The 22,094-nt window shown below is 45.8% G+C and overlaps 2 protein-coding genes across 2 annotated transcripts; both read left to right on the top strand.

The window, feature by feature from the left end:
- Positions 1-4,277: 4,277 nt before the first annotated feature.
- On the top strand, positions 4,278-11,844 carry LOC128517083 (mitochondrial 2-oxoglutarate/malate carrier protein). Its single transcript, XM_053490855.1, has 8 exons — positions 4,278-4,449; positions 5,614-5,766; positions 6,056-6,262; positions 6,382-6,472; positions 9,113-9,203; positions 10,462-10,561; positions 11,193-11,244; positions 11,441-11,844. The coding sequence occupies exons 1-8, from the start codon at positions 4,373-4,375 to the stop codon at positions 11,594-11,596; spliced, it is 927 nt and encodes a 308-aa protein (XP_053346830.1). The 5' UTR covers positions 4,278-4,372; the 3' UTR covers positions 11,597-11,844.
- Positions 11,845-13,897: 2,053 nt separating this feature from the next.
- On the top strand, positions 13,898-16,782 carry LOC128517099 (sperm-associated antigen 7 homolog). The gene is made up of 7 exons (XM_053490883.1): positions 13,898-14,016; positions 14,826-14,893; positions 14,983-15,071; positions 15,177-15,261; positions 15,356-15,445; positions 15,934-16,090; positions 16,627-16,782. The coding sequence occupies exons 1-7, from the start codon at positions 13,932-13,934 to the stop codon at positions 16,740-16,742; spliced, it is 690 nt and encodes a 229-aa protein (XP_053346858.1). The 5' UTR covers positions 13,898-13,931; the 3' UTR covers positions 16,743-16,782.
- Positions 16,783-22,094: the final 5,312 nt, after the last annotated feature.

The following is a 22,094-nucleotide window of genomic DNA, read 5'->3' on the forward strand; positions in this document are numbered from 1 at the left end:
GCACTCAGTCGTGTGTGTGTGTGTGTGTGTGTGTAGTGGGGTTTTGGGGTGTTGGCAGTTGACGCACTGCATGAATTAAACAATACGGACCGACTGCAGGAATTATCATCACATCAGCATTCACATTACTGCAGCCTGAACGACCACTGCACTCTCTCTCTCTCTCTCTCTCTCTCTCTCAGACACACACACACACACACACACACACCATTTAAATAAAGGGGTGTAACTTGGAATGCAGTGATGTCTAGGTTTCCCAATAGAACGTCCCCCTGATCATCGTACTGCCCCTGATGGCTTGCCCTCTTCCCATGGTGCCATCTCTTCCCACACATCTGCATGGACAGACTGACCGCTCTTAAGCTACGCAGCCCCAAACACAACAGACCTGATAGACGTGCAGTAGACTTGGTGTTCTGACTTCTTTCCATGATGTGAAAGGGAACAATTATGATCGGCTAGTCTGAATAAGAACGGAATTTACAGATCGTTTTAGCATTTTACATTGATTTTAATATCATGTTGGACCAAGCATGTCAAGTTAGTCAACACAGCTGTGAGTGATTCCAAACAAACTATAACGAGCAACAGCAAACTTTTTCATTCTAGAGATAATGTTAGTGGTATAGCACTGGATTTCTTTACTACATTGTGTGGACATTGTCTATACAAAACATTATGTAAAGAAAAGTGAGCTGCACAAAAGGTTCCAGGTTTCGCTCCCATAACGGTAGAAGATGTATAATGTAAGACAAATAGTTTCACTCACTCTCTCATCGTCTATCTCACTTTATTTTTTATAGGGGGGCATGGGGGCCTGTAGCCTGTCCCAGGAGACTTACAGTAGGGCTACACCCTGGATGGAGTGCCAATCCATCACCGGGACACTCACATACACACATACACACGTTTGACACTCATCACACTACATGCAATTTGGGAATGATAATGAGCATGATCTGCATGTCTTTTTACTGTGGGAGGAAACCGGAGTACCTGGAGGAAACCCACCAAACATGAGAAGAACATGCAAACTCCATGCACTCATACCTGAATCAGGAATCGCACCCGGACCCTAGTGGTGCGAGGCCACAATGCTAACCACTACACCGCTGTGCCGCCCCAAATGGTTTAATCTTAAACAGAAAGAAAAATACATTTTACACTGTTGTCTAAGATGCGGCTGTGACTCTTACGTAGTTGCTTAGCTTGCTTTCCAGTGTCGTGTGTCTGATGGGGATCGTACGCAGGACCTGCACACATAGGGGGCGCCACATTAAGTCATTTCCTATGATTGTAACTTAGGCTGTGTTCCATTCTGAAATGCACTTCGCTTCCTACTCCCTACTCCCTACTCCGTTTGCAGAGAAATTATTTCTCACAGAAACGTGTTGCATTAACGCATATTTTGCTATACACATGGTTATTCTCTTTGTGTTTGTAGGAAAAAAAAAAAAAAGGAAGGTAAAAAAACTAATTTGACATAATGTCAAACAAAACTCCAAAAATGGGCTGGACAAAATTATTGGCACCCTTAACTTAATATTTGGTTGCACACTCTTTGGAAAAAAAAACTGAAATCAGTCGCTTCCTATAACCACCAATAAGCTTCCTACACATCTCACCCGGAATTTTGGACCACTCTTCATTTGCAAACTGCTCCAGGTCTCTTATATTGGAAGGGCGCCTTTTCCCAACAGCAATTCTCTCCACAGGTGTTTAATGGGATTTAGATCTGGACTCATTGTTGACCACTTCAGAACTCTCCAGCACTTTGCTGCCATTCATTTCTGGGGGCTTTCTGAAGTATGTTTGGGGTCGTTGTCCTGCTGGAAGATACAAGATCTCGGAAGCAAACCCAGGTTCTGACACTGGGCCCTACAGTGAGACCCAAAATCCTTTGGTAATCCTCCAATTTCATGATGCCTTGCACACAGTCAAGGGACCCAGTGCCAGAGGCAGCAAAACTACCCCAAAACATAATTGAACCTCCACCATATTTGACTGTAGGTACTGTGTAGGCCTCATTCAATTTTCAGGAAACAGTAGAATGATCTTGGTCTGATCTCTATCTTGGTCTTATCTGTCCACAAAACATTTGTTCAGAAGGATTTTGGCTTTCTTCAGCAGTGGGGTCCTCCTGGGTCTCCTGCCATGGCGTTTCATTCCATTTAAATGTTGACGGATAGTTCACGCTGACACTGATGCTCCCTAAGCCTGCAGGACAGCTTGAATTTCTTTTAAACTTGTTTTCTTTTGAACTTCAGGGAGATTACAGTGCCATGGGTTGCAAAATTCTTCATAATGTTGCACAATGTGGACAAAAGCAAATCTAGATCTCTGGAGATCTCTTGTGTCTCTGGTTACTTGTCTATGGACTTGTATCCTTGAGATTGTTGACATTTTTCCACAATTTTGGTTCTCAAGTCCTCACAGTTCTCTTTTCCTCTTTCTGTTGTCCATGCTTAGTGTGTTACACAGACACACAATGCAAAGACTAAGTGAACTTCTCTGCTTTTTATCTGCTTTCAGGTGTGGGTTTTATATTGCCCACGTCTGTTACTCGCTCCGGATGAGTTAAAACGAGCATCACGTGCCTGAAACAGTCTTATTTATTCACAATTTTTAAAGGGTGACAATAATTTTGTCCAGCTGAATTTTGGAGGTTTGTTTGCCATTATTTAAAATTAGCTTTTTTCCTCCTTTTTGTTTTGTTCCAACACACATAAAGAGAATAAACATGTGTATAGCAAAATGTGTTATTGCAACACTTTTCTGTAAAAAACACCTGATTTTCTGGCCAACAATTTTGGTTTGTATTGTAGACATCAGTGTTTATATCAGAAATACAAACTTTTATCCCAGTACCTCTGATAATTCGAATTATTGCAAGGAATCCATTTTGTAAGAAATAATGGTGACTGAAGAGACGGTTTGTGAATCTGTTTAATAAAACCTATAAATGACACGCGTGACTGTCATAAAAAACTGTGACAAACATGTGATGAGGCTAAAGTGTTTATAAAGGCGGTAAACTGGTTAGCTGTGTTATTTTCGGCAAAGTTCATTAATGAAACATTTATGAAATAAAATAATAACTAAGACGTGCATCCAGTTCTCGGTAAAACTTGATTTCCGTTGTAATTAACTCGATCGTGTAAAAGGTGTGTAAAGCTGCGCTACCTGAGCGCTGCCGGAGGGCTGTGATTGGTCGAATGGTGAGCTCGCATCTGATTGGCTAAAGAGTACGAGTGACCAGTGCTGCTGCCAGCAAAGTCTCAAAAATACACACACACACACACACACACAAATCCAGACGATTCACAGACGAAAGACGATTTTCACATTCACAGTCCACGATACACTCGTGAGTTTTACACTCAAAAATGTTGTACACACTTGTACATCTGTGAATTGTGTTTTTCATTTGTGAAACATATATTTTATATATATATATATATATATATGTATTGTGCACGTGAGTTTACTTATGGGACATTTTTCATTCCTCTTTCCGGTGAAGTGAACAACTGATGTTCACTTGTTCCCTACACACACATGGAATCACACATGGCTGAACACACTATGTAGTGCACTTCGCATGGTACTTCAGGCCGATTGGGACGCACCTTCAGTATTTTCTTGCACCCTAGATTATGAAAGTCCTGTCCTCCATAAAGGACACACACAAGGACACGAGGATTATAAGCGGCGCAGCATGACGTAATCATTGTACCGGACCCTGTGTGTGGATGCGCATGTCCCTTTAAGAGCGCCCAACGTCACGTGACCTGGCTGCGTCTTCGTCACATTAACCATTTACTTTTCAGCAATTGTAATATTATTATATTAAACACTTTATATGTAGTAATATATATTATTAATATATGTTTTGCTATATATTTTAAAACATAATAATTAATATTGTGGATGTTTTATATTTCTTTCAGAAAGAAGCTAAGCGGCTTTAAACCTCCGTGACGTCACCAGGATACGCTAATCTCATTGGCTGGGGGGCGGTCGCTACGTGGCCCCTCATAAACTTTCGGACTGGTTTTAAATATACCACACAGTTCTCTAATAAACACTGATATTATACGCACGCGTATATTTTAATATCAAATATTCCGACGTATTGTTTACTTATTTAATGTATATACTTATGTGGGGCTTTTTTGTTGCGGTGTAGCGTTTTAAAACCTTGTTTACGTGCGCGCACCCTGTTCACGTGATTAAAATCTCTGCTCCTGATTGGTTCAGGCGCTGTACGTGCGCGCGCTCGCCGGTGTGTCACCTTGCTGATCACGGCGGCGGCGGCGGCGGATCCGAGTGTCAGAGATAAATAACACACACACACACACACACCGCAGCCATGGCGTCAGCGACGGATTCGGCTAAACCCAAAAGCTCCCCAAAGTCCATCAAGTTCCTGTTCGGCGGCTTGGCTGGGTATGTACAGGGGAAAGACCAACCGGGCTGCAGTTAGGGGGGGTGGAGGGGGGGTGGAGGGAGGGAGGGAGGGAGGGAGGGGGGGTAGTAATGTTCGAGCGGTGCTTTAGGAGTGTCAGACTTCTCAGTCTATTATGTCCACTTGTTTTAATCCGATCTGATTCATGGAATAATAATAAATCTAATATAATATATAAAAAAACAAGAGTGGACAATTAAATATATAAATGAATCAGCACTCAGACATCATGATGGTGGTGGTGATGGTGGTGGTGGTGATGATGGTGGTGATGATGGTGATGATGGTGGTGGTGGTGATGGTGATGATGGTGGTTTTCGAGGAACCTTGGCAGGTCCTGAAGGTGTTCTACACCAGTATGGAGGATCACAACATCATGTGCTTCAGGCTGATCTGATCTCCACCTGAAGGTCAGAGGGAACGTGGTGTCAGACTGCAGAAACACTCCTTCAGAAACTTCCTAGACTTGGGCTGTGTGTGTGTGTGTGTGTGTGTGTGTGTGTGGAATCTCTTCAGGATTCTCCAGGACCAGCACTGGGAACATCTGATCTAAATAAATATAAACGTTCCCTGAGTGTATCCTGTGTCCTGTGAACCCATCGATCTTCATGTTGTCTGTATACACACACACACACACACACACACACTGTGATTTGGGTCCAAACTGAGATAAGGTTGAGATCTTACCAGTGTTGATTCAGGTGTGTGTGTGTGTGTGTGTGTGTGTGTGTCTGTCTCTTGTACGGTCAGTGATCAGACCTAAGAGATGAAAAGTGCTGTCTGTGATTTATTATTCTCAGGTCTGGTTAAAGAGTTTTAAAAGGTCTCTCTCTCTCTCTCTCTCTGTGTAAATCTGGAAAACAACACACACACACACATGTCTGAAACCCCTACTGGCTCTTACTTAATGTTTTATGGAGTAACAGACTGTTTTTGTTTTGCAGTTGAGTTCTGTAACGTCAGATAAGCGCTGCGGAAATGACTCCTTACACCTTTAAGTGGCTGATGTCATAAACTTTTATATCTTTACTCTAGAGATAACGTTAGAGCTAACGCAAACACGCTCTGATAAGTCAGCTGTTCATTGCCCCTCTTGTCTGTCTGTCTGTCTGTCTTACCCGTCTGTCCGTCTGTCTCTCTCTCAGGATGGGGGCTACAGTGTTTGTTCAGCCGCTGGACCTGGTGAAGAACAGGATGCAGCTGAGCGGTCAGGGCTCCAAGGCTCGCGAGTATAAGACGAGTCTCCACGCCGTGGCCAGCATTCTACGCAACGAAGGAGTCCGGGGCATTTACACAGGGTGAGGGGGCAGTTAGTGAGGAGGGGGGTGAGGGGTGCGTCTGTACTGTGTGAGGACGGGTGCCTGTCCGATTACGGAGGGGGGGGGGGCAGTTAGTGAGGGGGAGAGTGTAGACCTTGTGTGAGGGGTGAATCTACACCAGGTGAGGGGCAGTAAGGGGGGAGACGGGGCACATGTACTGGACAGTCAAGGGGAGATATGGAGCGCACACTCTGTGATGCCAGTCTGTCTCCATCTGTCTCTCTGTCTCTCTCTCTGTCTGTCTCTCTCTCTCTCTGTCTCTCTGCAGTCTCTCGGCCGGTCTCCTCAGACAGGCGACCTACACCACCACTCGTCTGGGTATTTACACGATTCTGTTTGAGAAATTGACAAAGGCAGACGGGACTCCTCCCAATTTCTTCATGAAGGCACTAATAGGAATGACGGCCGGAGCCACGGGGGCGTTCGTGGGCACTCCTGCTGAGGTGGCGCTCATCCGTATGACTGCAGATGGACGGTGAGCACTGATTGAGAAGCTGTGTGTGTACAGTATGTGTGTGTGTGACTTGTTTTTCATTTTTGGTTAAATTTTCCACAATTAATTTTTGACATAATAATCTCCCCTCCCCCCATCAGTCTTCCCCTTGATCAGAGGAGGGGTTACACAAATGTCTTTAACGCCCTCATCCGAATCACCAGAGAGGAGGGGCTTACAACACTGTGGAGGGTGAGTGACAGACAGGGCGTGTGTGAGTGAAATGGTGCGTGTGTATGTGTGTGTGTGAGACGGTGTGTGTGTGTGTGTGTGAGAGAGTGAGACGGTGTGTGTGTGTGTGTGAGAGAGTGAGACGGTGTGTGTGTGTGTGTGTGTGTGAGAGAGTGAGACGGTGTGTGTGAGAGACGGTGTGTGTGTGAGAGTGCATGTGTTGTTCCTCTTACACGCTCCTGCACACCAAACCTGGAACTACTGTCCATCATGTGTCGTCCTTTTTATCTCCCTCGGGAGTTCACATCGGTCATAATCAACGCTGTTTATATTCCACCACAAGCGGACACGGACACTGCCTTATGCGAGCTGCACGAGACACTCACACGGCACCGGGACGCTGCGCTTATTGTGGCGGGGGATTTCAACAATGCCAACCTCAAACGCGCAGCACCGAACCTTTATCAACACATCATCCACCAGGGGCGAAAGGACACTGGACCACTGTTACACTACAGTCAAGGACGGCTACAAGGCACAATCTCGCCCTTTGTTTGGGAAATCCAACAACGCCGCCATCTTTCTCATGCCAAAATACAAACAAAGGCTGAAACAGGAAGTTCCGGTTCCTGGTCACACGCTGGACGGACCAATAAGTGGCCGTGTTACAGGACGCACTTGATAACGCAGATTGGGGCATGTTCCAAAACAGCTCCGATGACGTCAGCGTGTTTACGGAAGCAGTTGTGGGATTCATCGGGAAACTAGCGGATGATACCGTGGAGAAAAAAACTATCAGAACACTTTATAACCAGAAGCCATGGGTGGATAAAACCCTCCGCAATGCGGGGGACATGGAGCCGTACAAGGCCGCGTCATATAACGTCATGAAGGCGGTGAAAGAAGCAAAGCAGCGCTACGGGAGGAAACTAGAGTGACAGCTCCAACAGAGTGACTCCAGGAGCCTGTGGCAGGGACTAAGGACAATAACAGACTATAAAAAACCAACAACCGGTATGATGAATGCGGACTTGACTGGCAGACGAGCTGAACACTTTCTATGCTCGCTTCGAGGCTGCAGCTAAAAACGCTAGCAATGCTAATGCTAACGACTGCAGACAGGACGACACTGCCAGCACTGGAAGCGCGTTCATCATCTCCGAGCATGACGTGAGGAGAGCCTTCAATTCAATTAAATTTTATTTGTATAGCGCTTTTAACGATTTACATCATCACAAAGCAGCTTTACACAATCAAAGGAATTAAGTTTGTATGAAATGTGAATGCGACGGCGACAGTGGCAAGGAAAAACTCCCTGAGATGGTAATAGGAAGAAACCTTGAGAGGAACCAGACTCAACAGGGAACCCATCCTCATCTGGGTGATAACAGATAGCAGGGATTGATGTGCATAATAATATGCGAGAGAGAGTGAACAAAAGAGTGAACACCAGAAAAGCAGCAGGACCAGACGGCATCTCAGGTCGTATCCTCAGAGCCTGCGCAGACCAGCTAGCACCTGTCTTCACTGAGATATTCAACATCTCTTTATCTCAGTCGGTGATCCCCACATGCTTCAAAGAGTCCATTATTGTTCCTGTCCCAAAGAAACCACATCCTGCTTTCCTCAATGATTATCGCCCTGTAGCCCTCACCTCAGTAGTGATGAAGTGCTTTGAACGCCTGGTCAGAGACTTCATCATTTCTTCACTACCAGACACACTCGACCCTCTACAGTTTGTATACCGCCCCAACCGTTCTACTGATGATGCCATCTCTCATCTCCTCCATACATCTCTCACTCACCTGGACACTCGGAGGGGGAATTATGTGAAAATGCTCTTCATCGACTACAGCTCTGCATTTAATACCATAATTCCCTCCACAATCACCACCAAACTGGAGCACCTGGGACTCAGCTCATCTCTGTGTCAGTGGATCTCCAACTTCCTAACTGGCAGACCACAGGCAGTAAGGATGGGCGGACACGTCTCAGCCTCCCTCACTCTCAGCACTGGAGCCCCCCAGGGTTGTGTTCTGAGCCCCCTGCTGTACTCTCTGTACACCCACGACTGCGTGGCCACTACCAGCTCCACCACCATCATCAAGTTTGCTGACGACACTGTCGTGGTGGGACTGATCACCAACAACGATGAGACGGCCTACCTGGAGGAGGTTGGAAATCTGGAGAACTGGTGCCAGAGAAACAATCTCCTCCTGAACGTCAGCAAGACAAAGGAGGTGATGGTGGACTTTAGTACAAAGCAGGTGAGGAACTACCAGACCCCCATCATCAACAGGAGCCCAGTGGAGAGAGTGGACAGCTTCAGATACCTCGGTGTTCACATCACGCAGGACCTGTCATGGTCCTGTCACATCAACACCGTGGTGAAAAAGGCCCGGCAGCGTCTCTACCACCTCAGACGCTTGAGAGACTTCAGACTGCTCTTCAAGGTGCTCAGGAATGGTGTGTGTGAGAGTGAGGCAGTGTGTATGTGTGTGAGAGAGCCCATAACACATAGGCCACACCCACTTCCTGGTACTGGCTGGTATTATAGAGTCTGTGGGTGTTAATGACGGGGTGTGTTTAATCTGGGGTGTAGAACTGGGTCACTCTAATTCACTGTGTGTGTGTGTGTGTGTGTGTGTGTGTGTGTTACAGGGCTGTGTACCCACCATGGCCAGGGCAGTGGTAGTGAACGCGGCCCAGTTGGCGTCTTACTCCCAGTCTAAACAGGCTCTGTTGGACACGGGTGAGGCTCTGCATCATCACATCATCATTAACATTAAGCTCCGCCCCTAACCGCGCAAAAACCTTCAGCATGTGGAAATGGAGACAAATGAAGTCAGTAGATGTGTGTATATGTATATATACAGCGCGTGTGTGTGTTCTGTCAGTGCTGGACTCGCATTTAGCCTGCAGCAGCTCCACCTTAAATTTAGCGTCACTGTGTGTGTGTGTGTGTGTTTTCAGCAGCCGATCAGTTTGCTCAGAGTTTTCTGTCCACGTGTGAGTCTGGGCCGTTCTCATGTCCCTCTCGGAGTCTTTGTGTTAATGAGTTCGTGTTCAAACGTGTCCAGCTTTTAGTAGAAAACAGTTTACACAGACAGGAAGTACAGAGACAGACAGACAGAGAGACAGACAGAGAGACAGACAGAGAGACAGACAGAGAGACAGACAGACAGACAGAGAGAGTTTTGAGAGACGGAGACACATGGACACGTGTGATGTAATGCTAACCCTGAGAGACGGAGACACATGGACACGTGTGATGTAATGCTAACCCTGAGAGACGGAGACACATGGACACGTGTGATGTAATGCTAACCCTGAGAGACGGAGACACATGGACACGTGTGATGTAATGCTAACCCTATGATTTCGAGCTGTGATTAAACCGGTTTTGTGATTTACTTTGTTTTATTGATCCAGTTAGTTTTTGATTCAGAATCGATTCACACTTTATTCACATAAATGTTTAAATGTTAAAACGTCTAAAATTGATGATTTACTTGAAAAAAATTGTACTTGATGCCACAGCTTTTGCAGAAGGAACAAAGATTTTTTTTCTTCATCTTTGAGTTTGAGCGCCACCTCCTGGACTGGAGTGTGACACAGCGTGTTATATAGAGTGTTTACTGTGTTATGGCTCCTGAGCCGTGACGTTTAAACAGTCAACACGTTAAAGTGTTTCAGGGTTCAGTAGATATTTGTCCTGTAGTTTTTATTACTTGAGAACATGTAATATGTTGATACAAATCGAACAGTGAATGTTGTCTGGACAAAAATCTAACGTAATCATCAGTGTGCTTCTGATCTCCGGCTCTGTGATGATCGTTTCCCCTCATGTTCATGTTTCTGGTGTTTCCTGGTCTTATTGTTAACGGATTCCCACGTCTCCTGTCCTGCATGTCTGAGTTCATCACTGGGTTTAAGTAAATAAAAAAGTCATGGATTATTTTAGTGACTGGTATGCTTATATGTGTGTGTGTGTGTGTGTGTGTTGGCAGGGTACTTCTCTGATGATATCCTGTGCCATTTCTGCGCCAGTATGATCAGCGGGTTGGTCACCACGGCCGCCTCCATGCCAGTCGACATCGCCAAAACCAGGTCCAGTCCCGCCTCCACTTCCTGTCTGAACGTTCTGAAAACGGCGCTGAGATCCAGATGCTGTTCATACCTGTCTCTGTGTGTGTGTGTGTGTCATTGGCTTTGTTGTTGTTGCGTGTTCTTCCCTGCCCTTTCTCTCACACACACACACACACACACACACGGTGTGTGATTTGGCTTTGTTCAGAAAAGCGACACTCTTCACCTTCACCCTGATTCTCCTGGTTAATGAATTTTAAGGTGTTTTAGGTGTAACGTGTCTCCAGGTACAGAGTAAACACACTGCTGAGGCGTGCACGTCTGCACCTGCGTGAAATAACCACTAGATGGAGCGCTCACATCAATACAGTGTTAATGAAAACATGAGTCAGTTTAAAAATAAACGAATAAATGAAAAACACATCTGATTAAATAAACAGTAAAAGAAATCGCAGAAGTTTGTTACTGAAAAAGTATAATTTCCAGAAAATATTTGTTTTAGAATAATTTTTAAAGTCGTTTAGAGACCTTGGTGCCTGTCTGTCTGTGCTTTAGGGCAGACAGAAGTATAGATTACAGAGAGAGTAAAGTTTATATTGTGTGTGTGTGTGTGTGTGTATAAAGTTGAGCTCACACTGTGTTTCCGTTCCAGGATTCAGAACATGCGCATGATCGACGGCAAACCAGAGTACAGGAACGGACTTGTGAGTGTTTTTCTGTCTGTGTGTGAGAGAGTGAGTTCCTGAGTGTGTGTAACCTCGTGTGTGTGTGTGTGTGTGTGTGTGTGCACAAATGTGTGAGTGAGAGTCCTGTGACCTTTACGACTGAACCCCTGTGTGTGTGTGTGTGTGTGTGTGTGTGTGTGTGTGTGTGTGTGTGTGTGTGTGTGTGTGTGTGTAGGACGTGCTGATGAAGGTGGTGAGGAACGAGGGTTTCTTCAGCCTGTGGAAGGGCTTCACTCCGTACTACGCCCGTCTCGGCCCTCACACCGTCCTCACCTTCATCTTCCTCGAGCAGATGAACAAGTTCTACAAGATCTACTTCCTGGACTCGTAGAGTTCCTGATCACCGCTGCAGCTCGGGCCAGCGCCGGTTCTGAGCCATCCTCAGGGTGTGTGTGTGTGTGTGTGTGTGTGTTTTGATTCACACACAGACCGTGAGAGACTCGGCTCAGAACCTGGTGCCTTTATTGGACTTTCAGAACAACGAATATAAAAGAAAAAAAAAACAAGATGAGGTTCCTGTCATGTCCATGCAGCCACACACACACACACACACACACACACACACACACACACACACACCTCAATATATTTTCTGCCCCTAAATTAAAAAAGACTGATGTGAATTTCTTGGTGTGAATCCAGTCTCAGTGATGATTATTGTCTCTCTCTCTCACTGTCTCTCACCCTCTGTCTCTCTCTCTCTCTCTCTCACTGTCTCTCACCCTCTGTCTCTCTCTCTCACTGTCTCTCACCCTCTGTCTCTCTCTCTCTCTCTCACTGTCTCTCACCCTCTCTCTCTCTCTCTCTCTCTCTCTCTCTCTCTCACTGTCTCTCACCCTGTCTCTCTCTCACTGTCTCTCTCTCTCTCTCTCACTGTCTCTCTCTTTCTCTCTCTGACTGTCTCTCTCTCTCTCTCACTGTCTCTCTCTGACTGTCTCTCTCTCTCTCTCTCACCCTGTCTCTCTTCCTCTCTCACCCTGTCTCTCTCTCTCACTGTCTCTCTCTCTCTCTCTCTCTCACCCTCTCTCTCTCTCTCTCTCTCACTGTCTCTCTCTCTCTCTCTCTCTCACTGTCTCTCACCCTCTGTCTCTCTCTCTCTCTCTCTGACTGTCTCTTTCTCTCTCTTTCTCTCTCACTGTCTCTCACCCTCTGTCTCTCTCTCTCTCTCTCACCCTGTCTCTCTCTCACTGTCTCTCTCTCTCTCTGACTGTCTCTCTCTGGTCTATTCTTTTAGCTCCACCTGAACACTATAAAATCGCAATCTTGAACACACACACACACACACACACACACACACTCATTAAGTAACTTTAATGTAGCTGTTTTATTACCTGTGTGAAGTTTTGTGTTCCTGACGCGTCCTGTTTAAGATTTAACACCAAGACTCGAGTGTAGACCAGAAACTCCTTCACTCACTTTCTAGGTTCAGTTTTTTTTTTTCTTTGTCCTAACACACGCCAGAGTCGAGTTACTCAAGTTATTAAGAAAATATAGATACTGGAACAAATTCACATTTTGACTTGCTTTCGTTTTTTTCGTTTCTTGTTAAAGATTTAATGTGTTTTTAGAATTTTTTTTTGGGAATATGTAATAATTTCATATGAAACGTAAAAATGTGAGACAAAAAAACACATTCAAAGCATTGTATTTTCTATACGTATATAAAGTATAATACGGGACATAAAGGGCGTCGCCATCACCTCTTCTGTCACCTCTTCCGCCAAAACACTGGAGCGGCAGCGAGCTGACTGCACACACACACACACACACACACCATGCGATAGTGGGCATAAGATTGTTAATTACTGATGCGGGTGGTACATATGTATAAACAGTACGTCTCGACATCGTCCCCATCGCTCGACCCGGGTCTCCTCGAACACACTCGGGTGTGCGCGGCCGCTACCCCCTCGCCCCTCTCCCTTACCCGACTGACCCGCCGGACGTCTGAGCGGTCCGGACTCGTCCCGATACCCCGTGTCTCCCACCATCTTCTGTACGGTGTTGTGACCCGCAGTCCATCCGTCAGCGCGGATCATCTCGTCCACCCGCTGGCGATTCGTGCTTCCCGCTGCGCGGCTTGTCTTTATCTATCTGTGGACGTTGCTCTTCTTGTCCATAGTGTCGTCTCCGTTGACGTCCTGCAGCCTTCGGGGACGTCCGACAGCCTGGACCCTTCCTTGGTCAAGAACTCGATGACGGCACGTTGCTTCACATACACACACATATATCTTGTATATATTGTTTATAAATTATTATTATTATAGTATTATTATTAGTAATATATGGCTAAAAGAGCCGTCTTATCTGTGTAAATATATATTAAAATGGATTTATTGCATTAATGTACCTATAGAGAGCGCCCTCTAGTGGTTGAACCCTGCAGTTCTATTTGAATATACAAATCTATTTAAATATAAAAGTTTATTCGAATCCCTTTTTAATTTGAGTATAATAAAGATGGATTTATAGCATCAATATTTATATATAGAGAGAGTTAGAGTGATTTAGAGAGAGTGATATAGAGAGAGAGAGTGATATAGAGAGAGAGAGTGATATAGAGAGAGTTAGAGTGTTAAAGCGCGCCCTCTGGCGGTTGAACACCGCACTAACGCCGCCGCTCCTCATAAGACTTCCGGTTTCCGGTTAGACTCATTCGGGCCAAGATGGCGGACCTCCTGGGTTCAATCCTGAGCTCGATGGAAAAACCTCCAACGGTCGGCGACCAGGAAAGTCGCCGTAAGGCTCGAGGTACGAACCGTTAAACACTTTAATACCGTCTACACACACACACTCGGGAAACACCACAGAATAGGGGATGACGTCACATGGAGTATTTGGTGTTTTTCCTACATTTTTGTGACCGAAGCCGCGCCGCCGCTGCGCCTCTGTAGCGCTCAGCACACACAGGAGAAATCCTCCAATCACAGGCGAGGAAATGGGGCCGCGTCTGGTGACGTCACGGCTGCCCTTGATTATGATTGGCTGCTTCTGATTATTCCGTAGTGTTTCAATAGCAACTGGACGGGCTGTGTCCCAAATCACAAATCCGCCTTCTTAGGAGTCTTTAACAAAAATAAGAAAAGCGGCTGCTGGTGATTTTTAATAAAACATTGGTTTGTTGATATTTTTTTCCTTTGAATTGATATTCAAGTTTTATTTACAAGAGACAAAAAAAACATCTTTGAAGTTTGTGATGTTTAGGGTGAACTGTGGGCTGGACCACAAATAATGATGTACAAAAAAAATAAGAACATTTTCAAAATGTCTGTGTTCTAGTGGTGTCTCAGTGTGTTAAGGCTCTGAGTTACTGATCAGAAGGTCGAGGGTTCGAGTCCCAGCTCTGCCAGGTCACCCCTGTTGGGCCCTTGAGCGAGGCCCTTCACCCTGTGTCCTCCAGGGGGCGCCGTATAACACTCTGATCAGCCTAACATACTAACTAATGCAGGCTTGCAAAGAATAAAGAATTTCACTGTGCAGTAACTATATGACCAGTAAATATGTCTGACTGGTTAAGTTCTGTGTTGCATTCCCTGTACGGTCCTGCGGGGGCGCCACAGAGCAGGCTGCTCGCATGAAGAAGATGCAGGAGGATGAGAAGAGGAAGAAAGCCGAGTTCAGGAAGAAGGTACGAGAGAAAGTGTGTGTGTGTGTGTGTGTGTGTGTGTGTGTGTGTGTGATCTGACTGACCTGTCTTGTTGCTGATGTTGGGATCAGATGGAGAAGGACGTGTCTGATTTCATTCAGGACAGCAGCCTGCAGAAGAAGAAGTACGAGCCCATGGGGAAGATCGAGAGGAGCATCCTGTGAGTCCAGCACGTCTGCGTGCCTTTGTTTTAAAGTTATCTTACAGGTGCCAATACTTAGAGTCATGTTGCTCCCTGTGTGTGTGTGTGTGTGTTGTGTCTTAGGCACGACGTGGCCGAGGTGGCCGGCCTGACCTCCTTCTCCTTCGGGGACGATGAAGAGAGCAGATACGTCATGCTCTTCAAAAAGGTCTGCAGTGTGTCCTGACTGCTCATTTAAATATCTCATACACACACACACCTATTAGGTTTGATCATGACTGTGTGTGTGTGCACGTGTGCAGGAGTTCGCCCCATCAGATGAGGAGCTGGAGGCGTATCGTAGAGGAGAGGAATGGGATCGGGCTAAAGCAGAGGAGAGACGCAAACTGAAGGTGTGTGTGTGTGTGTGTGTGTACACTCATAGATTAGATTAGATAGATTAGATTCAACTTTATTGTCATTACACATGTACAAGGCACCGAAATGCAGTTTATGTCTAACCAGATGTGCAATTAGCAGAAAGTGCAGGATAAAGGATAACGCACTTATAAAACATTCATAACACACCCAACACTCCAGACACATACATTTATCACTCTCATAACACACACTCAACCTGCACACACTCGTACCATGGCTTTGTGTTTCAGTGAGAGTGGGGGCGGAGTTATTATTAACAGATTAAATAAGGTTAAACATTAAAGTGTGTGCGGTGTGTATGGAGTTACAGGGTATAACGGCAGCGCTCAGAGGTGGGTCATGTGACCTCCCTCTGGCTGATTAGATGCAGGTGAATATTTCAAAGTTCCACATCTGATAGATTACTGTCAGTCTGATTGGATCATATCCTATTGCCCCGCCCACTCCCTCCCTCCCTCAGGAGCAGGCGGCGTTGGAGGAGGAGGCGGCGAGTCAGAGTCAGAAGAGGCCGATGTCTCCCAGCTCCAACTACAGAGACAAGTACAGCCATCTGATCGGCACCGCCGCCGCTAAAGACGCCGCGCACACGCTGGAGGCTAACCGGGCGTACGGCTGTGGTGAGTCTCACACACGCACACACGCACTTATCCCAGTGTCTCACTAGCGCTTGGACACCATCAAGGGAAAACGTTTTCCTAATTTTTACTTTTAAAACTAAAAGAACAACTGTATGTAGGGAACTCTCAAGATATTCAGGAAACGTAATGATTAAATAAAATGTTAAAACATTTAAAACTCAGTTGTGAAAGTGCAATATGAGGCGAAGTGGGTGGGGTTTCAGCATTGCAAAGAGGGATTTTATGATCTGGCAACCCTGATGAGCACAAAGTGAGTGTGTGAGAGTGTTCAAAATTTCATTTGTTCAAGGGAAAGGCTTAAACCGTTACCACCCCACAGCGCAGTAACGTTACACTTCGCCCTCTGCTGGTTAAACAGGTTTACACGCTAGCAGAAGCATGTGGAGCGATCTGTACATTTCCAGGATCAACTCACACTTATGGTCACTCTCCCTACATGCACACTCAGATCACTCTCTCTTCCTGTCTCTTCCTCTGTTTGCTGATGTTTGATTGGTTCTCTCTCGCTCCCATAGTCCCCGTGGCCAATAAGAGAGACACGCGCTCCATCGAGGAGGCCATGAACGACATCCGGGCTAAAAAACGCCTCAAGAGAGGAGGAGAAGAGGACACGGGGGCCGGCAGCCTCTGAGGAGTGTGTGTGTGTGTGTGTGCGCGTGTGTGTGTGTGTGCGCGCGCGGCCGTGTGCGCGCGCGGCCGTGTGTGCGCGCGGCCGTGTGTGTGTGTGTGCGCGTGTGTGTGTGTGTGCGCGCGCGGCCGTGTGTGTGTGTGTGCGCGTGTGTGTGTTTAGCCATCACTCTGACTTTGTCCGCTGCTTCTACCCCCCCCCCCCCCCATAGTGTGTTGTGATTTTTAATGCACTAAGCAGACAAATTTTGTTTTTAGTTTTTTTAGTGTGTTTAATTTAATAAACTGATGTGTAAAGACAGCGTTTGGCCATAAGGACTGAGTGCTGATCACAGAAAAACTCTTCTTCTCCATATGTGGGTGTGGTCGCTCAGAATAATTATGTTTAGGAAGTCATGGATATGAAATATGAATCACTCAGGTGTGAGCGTGTCACCACAGGTCCGCCATATATGGAAATGTGGGTGTGTCTAATTCTGTGGCCAGAGATGATGATGATGATGATGATGAAGGGTTTGTCTTTGTTCATATACCGATTAAGACACGCCCACCTGGCCCTCCAGACACATTCTTCTAAAAGGCACAACAAGAAAACACTTTGTTTTTGTGCTGTATATTGAGTGTGTGTGAAACAACTGTCACTCTGCAAAACACAAACACATCAGTTTATATCCCTTACTGTAGTTCCTGTGCTAGAAATAAAGATTTTAATCACTGCTGCATGTGTGGTGTAGTAGAATGAAACTCTCTCTCTTTTTTGTTTTGTTCGCTCCTATTTATAGCATTTTAAAACTTTCCTTTACGTTGATGTGAAATAAATCTGAGGCTGAAACGAGTCATGAATCCTGTAACTGTCCACATTTTACATACTCTGTACTGCACTGTTCTTATAACCGACTCCAGTCCTAATTCAAGGTTTAAATAAACAATTCAGTGATAAAACATTGTGTGTTGGGTTTGTTTGAAGATTTCAGGATATGATGATGATGATGATGTGTCACTGCTGTACTCAGAATACATTAAATAATACTTGCTTCTAGGTGGCACGGTGGTGGTAGTGGTCAGCACTGTCACTTTGCACCTCCAGGTTCGAGGGTTCAAATCCCGCCCCGGGTTTGTGTGCGTGGAGTTTGCATGTTCTTCCGGAGCTTGGTTTCCTCTGGGTACCGCGGTTGGAGATCTCGTCACATGGACGTCCCGTGTGGTCTGTCTGGGATGCTTGTGGTGTCTGGGGACGGTTCCACTATACCATGAAGACGGTCCTGTCCTCGGCTGATACAGACAGCTGTTCTCTAAGGACTCGTGACTGCAGTCGCTCTATAGTTCAGGACTGGAGTTTCCTACAGTCTACCTGAGCCTGTAATAATGAACTGGACTCCATATGAACTTCTCCACATCTCCTGTTATACTGAACTTCCAGCCTCCTAACACACAGTATGATTGCAGATCAATCCCTGCTATCCGTTATCACCCAGAAGAGGATGAGTTCCCTGTTGAGTCTGGCTTCTCACAAGGTTTCTTCCAGCTGTCAACACCAGTCGAGGCCAGAACTTTTTGTAAGTCGCTCTGGACAAGAGCGTCTGCCAAATGCCTAATGTAACTGTCTTCATGGTAGAGTAACACCATCCCCAGACACCAGACGCATTCCAAAAAGACACACGGGGCATCCATGTGACGAGATCTCAAACCAAGAGGGGCATCAGGAGGGGTCAGACAGGTCTGGAGGGCAGAGGGAGTTTGGATCACTGGCAGCTCAGGAACGACATGTGTAGCTCGACAGAGAGGGGGAAAGAGAGAACAGGAGAGGCGAGAGCAGAAGAGGAGAGATAACAGTTAGGTCTGGTCGCTGTTACATAATGTATAAAGTGAATGTATATTTAGTGTAGAGTGCAAGCGAGACTCCGATAGGACTAACTATGACATCATAACTAAAGGGGAGGAGCCAGAAGGACCAGGGGTAGCTCAGTGGTTAAGGCATTGGACTACGGTTCAGAAGATCCCAGGTTCAAACCCCACAACCACCAAGCTGCCACTGTCGGGCCCTTGAGCGCGGCCCTTAACCCTCAACTGCTCAGATGTGTAATGAGATAAAAATGTAAGTTGCTCTGGATAAGAGCGTCTGCCAAATGCCTAAGTGTAAATGAAACCCATGAGGGGGAACTGGTGTAAAGCAAACAATCACCTCCCTGAGTGATCAATGAGAGTGGGGAAGACTCCAAAATCCAAGTTCTCCAGTACTTGAACTAAGCCCCCCCCCCCCCCAAAAAAAAACCCTCTTCCCGGTTGTGTTGGACTAATGGCACTTAGTTATTAACCTAGGTAACCCTGTGTAAGTATGTATCCAATGATGTAAACTTTAAAGCACTTTTTGTAAGTCGCTCTGGATAAGAGCGTCGTCCAAATGCCTAAATGTAAATTTAAGACAGCATCTAAACATACCAGTTTACCTAATACTCTATGTTCATGAGTTCCCCAGATCTGCTCCTTTACCTAAGGCTAATCTATTTATAAAAATGCTTGATTAAATAAATATGTTTTTACCTGGACTTAAACGCTGAAACTTGAGTCCCGAACACTATTTGGAAGACTATTCCATAATAAGAGTCATGTAAGAAAAAGCTCCACCCCCAGCTGTAGTTTTCCTAATACGCGGTACTGATAAGCAGCCTGCATCCTTTGATCGAAGTAGGTGTGGCTGATCGTAAGACGCTAGCAGTTTACGCAGATACTGTGGCGCTAAATGGTCTCGCGCCACAGTATCTGCGTAAACTGCTAGTGTCTTATGATGCTTTATATTTACATTTCATTTACATTTAGGCATTTGGCAGACGCTCTTATCCAGAGCGACTTACATTTTTATCTCATTATACATCTGAGCAGTTGAGGGTTAAGGGCCGCGCTCAAGGGCCCAACAGTGGCAACTTGGTGGTTGTGGGGTTTGAACCTGGGATCTTCTGAACCGTAGTCCAATGCCTTAACCACTGAGCTACCCCTGTCCCTAGGGTTTATATGTCAAGTGTAGTATCTTAAGATCAATGCCAAATTTCACAGGGAGCCAATGAAGTGAAGATAAGGTAGGTGTGATGTGCTCGTATTTTCTGGTTCTAGTGAGGACTCTCACTGCTGCATTCTGGACTAGCTGAAGCTTATTTATGCATCTAGTTGAACAACCAGACAGTAAGGCATTACAATAGTCCAACCTAGAGGTGATAAAAGCATGAACTAGTTTTTCTGCATCGTTTAGCGACAATATATTTCTTATCCTGGCAATATTTCTGAGGTGAAAGAATGCTATCCTGGTAATATTATCTACATGAGCTTTAAATGAAAGGCTGGAATCTATAATCACACCGAGGTCTTTCACTGTTGCACTTGATGGAACAGAAAGGCCATCTAAAGTTACAGAGTGATCTACAATCTTACTTCTAGCTGTATGCAGTCCTATGACTAGAACTTCTGTCTTATCAGGATTAAGCAGTAGGAAGTTAATTAGCATCTCTTATGTCCTGCACACATTGCTCAACTTTAGTAAGCTGGTTTTTCTCATCTGGTTTTGCTGAGACATATAACTGTGTGTCGTCAGCATAACAATGAAAATTAATACCATGCTTACGGATTATGTTGCCCTGTGGAACCCTGTGGAACACCAAACTCCACTAGAGAACATGCAGAATAATCACCATTTAATTCTACATACTGATAACGATCGGTCAAGTAGGATCTGAGCCAGACACCAGACCCATCCAAACGCACTGGTCAGCAGTGGTGAAACACCGCATGTCTGTGTCACAGCTGTACTTTAAACAAACTAAACAATATTTGCTTTCTGTTTATGTCAGCAGGTTTGAAGAGGAGTGCCAATAGTCTAGCTGCTATTATGTAGGGCAGGTCATGAGTGCGGCAAAGTAAATTAAAAATTAAACTTGCACACTGCCACCTACTGGATGATTTTCACTTGCATGTCACAGGTTTTTAATTGAATTCACACTAAACTAATTACTCCTCCACCTTTAAAATATATATGTATATATATCTTAAATGTGGGGGGGAATAATGTATATATACAGTAGAGAGAGAACCCACCCTGTCCAGGCCCCTGGCATCCTAGCTCCACAACCAGGACCTGGTGGGATCTCCCCAAGAGAAAGGTGACATGGACTGACCTTTGAAGTCTCGAACCAAACCAAATCTCCTTTTCCTTAGGGGTGTCTCTGACACCATTCCAACCCCTGTGAACCTACACAGATGGTGGATGAGGGACAACCCCACACGCAAGCTCTGCGGGCAAAAGGGAATGAGGCACACTTGATAAGATATAAAATGTATGCCCGCATTTGCCCAGGGCAGATACAGATGCGATGACAAAGTACTGACTGTGCCAGCTGACATCCTAGAGCAAGAGAGGACAAGGATATATCAACATAAGAGCAAGCTGCCACCAGGTACAACATTCGTCAAGGAGGGGACAAGGCCACCAGGGCCCAATAAAACCAAGGTAAGTCTTCTGCAGTCTGTCCAAGCATGGGAGCTTACAGAAGACTTGAAGAAGAGGCTCCATTTCTTTTTCTTCATGGCAGGAAAAAAAGATCATCCTAGTGGGACTTGCAGTGGTTGGGAAGGGGGGTGAGAGGAGGCATTTGAAAGAAGGTCTGAAAGCTATAAAGATCTAGTGTGGAACTACAGGGACAAAGGCTGGCAGTCATGGCCGTTACCCAGTCGAGGTGGGATGAACGGGCTTCCCAGCCCTGTCAGCCTGGAACCTGACTACAGACATTGGTTTGAGGGGGACTGGGGCAAAGAAGGCAGTACGAAGACTGGGGGAGGCAGAAGAGAGAGCCTCCTGTTGGATCTGGAGCAGGATGGAAGAGTTGAGCTGGCAGCCAGGAGGAAGTGAATAGTGGCTGGCGAGGGGAGCCAAGATGGCAGCGATGTAGGGGAGTGTTTTTTTACGCTGTCAGGTCTTTTTTGAGTAACTGAAACGTGAATCCCAGCAACTTGTTTCACCTCTCGTTACAATATAGTTTGAGAAGTTTTGTTGACCATTTACTGCCTATTATGAATGTCTCCGGTGAGGATGCTATCTCTGGTCGAAAGCCTTCTGCTACGACAAGTCGTAAAGCTCATACGTGGTACGATGTCGAACCAAAAATGCATTTAGACGTTCTTGCGCAGAGGTGTCCTTGCGCAGATTTTGGGGAAAGTGGCCCCCAAATATCAGGACAAACTGAAAGATGTTGACATCGCACATCGCCTGGGCCCCCGCAGGAAGGATGGATCAGCTCGCTTAGCCATGGTGAACTTTTCCATGCGCTGATACAGAGATTTGGTTTAAAGGAAGAGATATTCCAAGTACTTT

The sequence above is a fragment of the Clarias gariepinus genome, unplaced genomic scaffold (genome assembly GCF_024256425.1).
Source record: "Clarias gariepinus isolate MV-2021 ecotype Netherlands unplaced genomic scaffold, CGAR_prim_01v2 scaffold_34, whole genome shotgun sequence".
Lineage (NCBI taxonomy): Eukaryota > Metazoa > Chordata > Actinopteri > Siluriformes > Clariidae > Clarias > Clarias gariepinus.